Raw genomic sequence first — 7,653 nt, 5'->3', positions numbered from 1 at the left:
AGGAAGTCATCACAACTCCCTTTTTAAGGGATTTTGAACCATCAGTTACCCTGACAAGCAGAGGCACACAGATACATGGTGAAATTTGTCTGGGAAGTTGTTTCTTTTGTTTGTGGGGGGTCTTTTTTTCTCTGTGGTTTTTTTTTGTGGTTGTTGTTTTTGTTGGTTTTTTGTGGTTTTTTGTTTTGCTTTTTTAATATATTTTTGTTCATATTTGCATCTTCTTGTTAAAAAGGAGGAAGAAGACACACTACAGTAACATAATTTGAACCAAATACTTGCTTCTTAAGAAGGCACTTGGAGTTGTCACATTTTCAGAGTGCTTGTAATCAGTAGACATACTTAGGAACTGTTGCTTCAACCATGCTCCTCTATCTTCTTCAAATGCCTTTCTCTAGGAGAAGAAATACCAGTTTACACTTATGACCACAGGAATGAGCTTAGTCCACATTAAATGGATGCCATTCCATCCAAGAAAGCAAGAGTTGTAACATGTCCATGTAATTATGGAGAGCCAGCAGTTCTACAGAGAACTACAGCCATGCAAGCAAGCTTTTGAATCCAGTAAGGATTAGCTGAGGAGTTTTTTTTTGGTGTTTTTTTTTTTTTTTTTTTTTTTACAAACCAAGCCCCATGGTTTGTTTCACAGAGGTCTGACTAATTATTTCATTTTTCTGTGACATGCTCCCCTTCCTCCTCCTCTTGGAGGTAGGCCTCATTTCTAGGCAGCTGCCAATAAGGATTACTGCTTGAACCTCAACCCTGCGCCTTCTCCTGAACAGATAAAAATTACTCTGAAAACACCGCTGATTGCTTCTATCCAAAACCAGGGCAGAAAGTACCTGGTTGTTTCACTTTCCAATCACTGAGCACAGGAAAAGAAAACAATGGCTAAAAGACGACCTCCAAAAGATCCAATGGCTCTTGAACCAAGCAACAACCTATTTCAACTCCAAAAAACCATCAGTGAAACAGGGCACCCCCGTTATAAAAATTACTTCTACGTCAATAGGAAATAGAGCAAGCTCAACTCCAAGAAACTTTCAAGTAGTTTCTATGAGCTCCCTTTAGTCCTAACCTTGAGACTTGGTGAATAACAGTACTGCTTTTGTCTGAAAAAGTGAACCCACAGTGTTACAAGTTTTAATTGCATCCCACCTCAACTTTCTCCTCTGCATGTCAAAGCAAGCAGTTCTGTATGCAATAAATCTAAAGTCCATTCCTTTTTCCCTTCAATGTCTTTTTCCTATCATTTCTGTACCATCATAGTTTCACCACATCATTATGACCTCCCTCCTTTGCTAAACTTGTAAGCCCCTTCATGTTCTTAGCCCTAACTATGGGCTAGGCCAAAGGACACACATGTGAGCGCTCAGAAACACATCTACCCTGTCTTCCAGTGTGTGTGCTTGCTGGCCAGCTTCGCTACAAGAACATAACAGATATAATGACCCTACAAAGAGAAAGGTAGCAATTACTTGGCATTTCTACAATAATCACTGGTTTTCACAAAAGTTTAGGCAATAGAGTACATTTCAGAATTGAACCCTGCAGCCAAATCTGACTGAGATTTGCACAGGCCTTGCTTTCATTGGAAACCAAACTAAAGCAGCATCTAATAAAGGATTTCGCAAATCAGCAGACATGGGTCATCCCAGCTGCTGCAACTGTATTTTCCAATACACACAAAAAGCTTGGTTTTTTTAAATGCCAGAGTGACCCGCCTCCAATGACTGTCATGGTTTAGGGCTGGGCTAGTCACTAATGCTGACCAAAACAAAAGTTTAGGGCTGTTTTATGTAGTACAGGAATGATTTCTGTAGGTGTTAGCAAACAGATACTGTTGAATGGCTGCACCATGTGTAACAGTAAAACTACTTAACAATTGTAACTCTTCTTCCACAGGAGTTCCCTTTCCCAATACCTTTCTGCTTTTCTAATACCTCAAGTCCTAATCTAATGGCCGCTTCTGTAAAACTTCTTCGTTCCTTCTCAAAATTCTTTCTTTGCTCTCGAAATAGTCTCCACTCTTCCTGAAGACGCTCTCTTTCTTCCAACAAATAGCAGTCTTGTAGTAACAGAGTGGTGTCATCATCACATGGGGACATAAGCTGCTGCTGCAAATATAAAGCAACAAAAGACAAGCATTAATTTGGCAGTGACTGTTAAGAGGTGCAGCATTCCCACAATTTCAGTTCTATCAGAAAAACAAAGTTTAACATGGAAAAATTTCATAAGTATCAAGTTGACAGCTGGTATCAGCAGAGTTTCATATGGGAAGCAAGATGTCCCTGTTCAGGCAGTCAATCTCAGCCTTCTTCTCCTTTGTTTTTCCCCCAGAGTTATTCCTACCAAGATTACAAGCTCATTAAATTACTACCCAACCCACTAGCACACCTACAGTCAGATCAACCATTAAGATACTTAGAAAACATTATCAAGTGGAGAATGGCTCAGAGGTGAGAAAAGTGGCACATTAAAAACAAGAAAAACTTAGATTCAGTAAAGAAAAACAAACATTAAAGCCTACAACCTGTAAGAGCTGTTGCTGAGTTTTGATCATTTCTTTACATTGCTGAATCTCTAACTCCAACTTTTCCGTTTCCAGCTCATGGTCTTCTCTTGAAATAACATCTTTGTCACTCAAAGCTCCAGAGTGCACTCGTGACACTAAGGGGAGGGAAAAGAGCTACTGAAAAACACCACAACAGAAATCCCCCACATCAGGGACTCCGCAATAGCAAAAGGTTTTAGTCTTTATTTTATCCTGAACAGCAGACACACTATGTTTTCAAAGGCACTTCGACCAGAGATAAGAGATCCAGAGTGTGTGCTACACATGTAAGTACGCACAAAATCCAGTTCAGAAAAGAACAGCAACAAAAACACAGCTGTGTCACGTTCCCCAAGGTAAACCAAGCATCTGTACTGCAATAGGAGTGTCACACAAAAACCCCACTTGTTTCAGCAGTTATTTAAAAGAAAAATCAAGACAACTGAAGACCTCTTTTCACTGAGATGCTGTTAGCCTATTCTGAGCCCATTTCTGAAGGGCTTGTGTGTTCGTAAAAATATGACAGGAACTATATTTATCACAGATATAAAAAGAAAGCCTTTTTCCTTCACGTCCTCTGAAGGAGAAACAGAGCTAACAAACATTGTGTGCATAATTTCATCCCAGTAAGGAAATGAATTAGAGAGGAATAAGATATAATTTTGTATAATTACGTACTGCTTTATTTAGTTTCTTGCATAGCTATCACAGTGATTATAATGAGCCAACTTTTTATCCCGTGCTGCCAGCATTGGAACATCAACTGAACCCTAGAGATAACCACGGTCTAGTCTTTTAAGTGCAAAAAAAAAAAAAACCAAAAGGTGACACAAGAAAACAGCAAATACTTGAAGCCTTTTCCTGATGCTTACAACTACTTTTTCAGGTAGTTACACCAAATCAAGTATTACTCAAAGAGTTCTTAAAAGCTTCTCTATGGTATAAACATATTCCCATCGACCATCTGCTCTTTTATTTGCAATTGCATGCATGACCTTCTCAGTCTTATTCTTGACTGCAAACATTCCTGTGGTAGGAGCACCACTTGTTTGCATGGGAAAATAATACTAGGAAAGAATTTTAAATATTTTTAGCAGCCTTTTAATGATGTTTAACAGCTGGAAATGAGGAGAGTCCAGCACGATATAATCAGCCAGTTCACTCTAGAATGACACAAGCAGCCTCAGAGGCATGGATGGTGCAAGCCCAAAGTCTTGAGAAGGATTTACGTATTTTTGCATCCAATTAATTCAAACTGTTACATCTGCAGTACTTGAACATCTCAAAAAGTTGGGGAAGGCAAGCAAACATTGCTACAGGGCATGTACTTTCAAAAGAAAAATAATTATTTCCTCAGAAATTTGCTGTTTACAGTGTCAAACTATAATCATGTCCTTTCTCATGGTAACAGGTTTGGTACACAATTGCTTCCCTAATTTCCTACAATTAAAACTCAGAAAAAAATGCCAATCACAAGCCCTTTCAGAAAGTCACAAATCCTTTCATTTTGGCTTAAGACGGTCAGTAAAGTAATTCCTTAAAACATGCTACCAAATTGTATTATTAGTAGCATTTTGTATGTACATATACAGCTAAACGTCACCTTGGTTATCCAGCTTTTCCACGTGATTTTTCAACATTCTCCATTGTTTTCTAATGCTGTTGGTAAGTTGCTCTCGCACAGTTTCACAGGACAGTTCCCACATATTCTCTTTGTTTAAGTCTCCAATATCTTCTTCCGGGTCTGACAGCACCTGTAGAAGCAGAATAAGAAGCTGCAAGCCACCTCACTACTCCAAATACCTGTATTTGGTTATTTAATTATCTACATGGATTTAATTTACTGAAGAGAATTAAAACCCTTGCACAGAGCAAGTATTTTCCATCCAGGGAAGTCTGACAGAGGCAGTTCAGTTTCCTGACAGCACAACGTTGAAGGGACAGACGTGACCTGGCAGTCCCCAGAACCCACCATAGAAAGCAGGCATCAGTGAGCAGGATTCACTCACTCACCTTCAAGCTACAGAAGCTCAGACTGCTGAGTTTTGCTGTCAGACTTCAGTGGTAGCTGCCCGTCAATTCACCATGCAGCATGAGCAGGATTTAAAACAGGTTGTCTCCTGTTGAAGTAGTTTGTCCCTGCCTTATTCTTCACCATGAGAAAAAAAAACCCATGCACTGAAGGCAAAGTGGAACTAGCACCTCCCTCTCGCACTTCCATTTTGCACTACTGTTAAAACATCAAACCTGAATGCTATCTCAAAGAGCTAAGACATGAAAGTCTAAATGGAGGAGAGAAGGCTAGGCCATAACAATTCAGAAGATTAAAATTGAAATGCTACAGCTATTGAATACCTGACATCAATAGTCTGCTCCTCTCGCACATCTAAACCATCATATACAATCATATACAACTGCTTTATCTACAAGCAGATAAGAATGGGATGGAAATGCAAAGCCAACAAGTTCAAAGGCAGCAAAGTAACTAATATACATATGCAATAAGAACGTCCTTTCAAACCTGGATCACAGGAGATCTTAAGGAGCAAAATAATAGCTACAAAGGGAGGGTTTTTTGTTTGGGTGGTTTTTTTTTTTCCTTTAAGAGTTTTATGTCACTTCATGAAGAAACACGTTCTTCTTTTACTTATATTTGTATATGCTAACACAATGAAAGCCCTGTCCGAGGTAGGCCTCTCAACAGTGCTGTGATAACACGACACCCTGGCTCGTTTCATGGCCATTATTTCACCATGGGAAACAAAATGATCAATGAAGTGACCACATTAGCAGCTGCCAGACTCCAAGATGTACATTTCCTTTTAAGAATCAATATTAATTAGCATTTCTAATTAGAAATGTAATGTTGGTTGGGTTTGGACTTCTTGTTGCTGAGCTGTAGTAATAATTGGATCTACTGACGTCCTATGTTATGAACTTTTAAGGCAAAGGTTAACACACTGCACGTTATTGAACGCTTCACTAAATACACGTGGGAGTTAGTTCTGTGGTATAAGAGGCAAGTCACCCAGTGAAGTCCAGAGATGATTCACATCCTAGAGAAGTGACCAAAGACAGTCTAGTGTTTTTCTCCACAGTGCATTATTCTGGGGCTAGACAAATGCACGGAGATGGTTCAGGAAAAAAGGTTGTAGTACAGCAACTTGAGGACAGTGGAACTTCTGAAATAGCAAGCACTAGAATCCACAGAAACAGCACACTGTCAGGCTCTACCTACACATTCTTAAATACCAACATGTACTACTTACTGTAATAAAAAATGCTTCATACTTTTTCCTGTAAGGTACTCATATTCTCTTAATAGTCTACTACTAGTACACCATCAATCTGGAATGATTCCTAGAATACAGCCTCTATGCACTTTTTTTGTATTTCAACTCTATGCCCAGAGTCACTCTTACTGCTAAGAGAAAGCTCAGTTAACCTTTCAAGATTATTCCCTACTCGACTCTGATATCAGAACAGAATTGCAACTTCTAGCAAGGAACCAGCAACAGGAATAAACAAACTCTGGTAAACAGTGAATGTGCAGCACGCTGTTTCATACAAATAAAGTACCCTGTGTAAACAAAGAAATACTTAACACCAGGAAACAAACAAACCACAAATCACTTTGTTTTTAATCAAACATTTTCCTTGCACACACCAGCAGCTCTGCAAAATGAAGTAACAGCTACTCTACTCCATGGACTACAGGAGTGCACCCTAACTACATCTCCTCCACTCCCACAGGTTCTGTAGGAAGCCTGGTTTCCTTGCTTAGGCACCTTGAAAGGTGGCTCAACATCTCAGTATGGAGGGCAGACAAAAACCCAAAATGCATTGTTATACAGAATGACATACAAGTACCTACCGCATTTAAAGTTCATTCAAAGTATACACTGAGCATTGTTCACAGACAGAACATTTAAACACAGATTTCAAGCACAGCACAGGATTTGCAATCCACCGCAAGAAGTTCACAGGTTTTTTTCCTTTATGATTAAATTCCTACAGCACTGTACTAAACTACCACACAGATTTAATTTTAACTGAAGAATACTTACTGGTCCATCTTCAGACCTCTCTCTAGGTTTCTGTTTCTGTGGTGGGAGAAGTGAAATAATCTCTTTCTTCATTTGCTGAAGAACTTTTTTCAGCTCAGCATTTTCCACTAAAAGCTGTTTTTGGCGTTGTTCATAATCACTTAACAGAACTTTGTACATTTCTTCTTCATTTCTGGAAGCAGAAATCTTACAGTAACAACATGACAGCTGTAACATATGCTTCATTTAATGTTGTTCCAAAACGGCTACCTGGCTTCTGTCTTATCAGTCCTCCATGCACCTCTCTTCCCATCAGCTCTACCAACGTAATTTAGAACTTCCATAGCTACAAATGAAAATGATATTTCAAAGCATGAAACAACGTGCAAGGATATAAATATTTAGATAACACTGCGTTTACATGTAGTTATTGTAAGAAGACCACATTACCCAATAACCCCTCAGTCTTCAGACCCACGTGAGACCACGTGGCTCTGCCTAACAAAGATAATGAAGGAAATAAGATAAATTTTGTGTTTGGAAACTCAGAGGGATGCATTCTCCTCTTTTTTTGTACATTTCTTAATGGCACCTTCATCCCTATTTCAGCTTTTATAACAGTTGTATACAGCTCTAACCTCTCTGTTGGCAACAATGCCAGTTTTATCACCAGTTTAGAATAAGCAACATCCTGTTGTTTCACAAGGTGTTTCTTCAGACAAAAACTTCTCTGTCCACTTTTGGGAAGGAATAAATAAAAATAATTTAAAACCCATGACTGCAGCTTAGTGGTCCAACTGTAGTTGGCTATCAAGCAAACAGCAACTAGATTTTAAAAATCCTGTGATTTTGACCTCACTGATATTTTAACTAGTGTTAACCAACTGAACTGGAGTCAAGAACGTGCCATAAATACGTTCTGCCAGCCTCAAGGTAAGGCTTCTAAAGACTACTGAGCTGATACCCAAAGACCTTCTGCAGCCAAAGCGTGTGTTCCTGTTACAGTGTCCTAATATGCCTTTGGCTTACCCACAAGCAGTTTCAGAAAACTAA

At 39.1% G+C, this 7,653-nt stretch overlaps 1 protein-coding gene across 1 annotated transcript in view; it reads right to left on the bottom strand.

Annotated features, from left to right (window-relative positions):
• SSX2IP (synovial sarcoma, X breakpoint 2 interacting protein) overlaps positions 1-7,653 on the bottom strand; it is a 15,631-nt gene that overhangs the window by 1,705 nt on the left and 6,273 nt on the right. The window contains exons 7-12 of the mRNA XM_010183941.1: positions 6,871-6,946; positions 6,622-6,793; positions 4,158-4,308; positions 2,534-2,670; positions 1,944-2,117; positions 283-394 (exon numbers count right to left, since the gene is read on the bottom strand). Of these exons, the coding sequence (XP_010182243.1) occupies positions 283-394; positions 1,944-2,117; positions 2,534-2,670; positions 4,158-4,308; positions 6,622-6,793; positions 6,871-6,946 (822 nt within the window). The remainder of the gene's footprint in view (positions 1-282; positions 395-1,943; positions 2,118-2,533; positions 2,671-4,157; positions 4,309-6,621; positions 6,794-6,870; positions 6,947-7,653) is intronic.

This window comes from Mesitornis unicolor, unplaced genomic scaffold (genome assembly GCF_000695765.1).
Source record: "Mesitornis unicolor isolate BGI_N332 unplaced genomic scaffold, ASM69576v1 scaffold40574, whole genome shotgun sequence".
Lineage (NCBI taxonomy): Eukaryota > Metazoa > Chordata > Aves > Mesitornithiformes > Mesitornithidae > Mesitornis > Mesitornis unicolor.
Note: the sequence above shows the minus strand (reverse complement) of the source record. Positions and strands in the feature narration are given on the sequence as shown.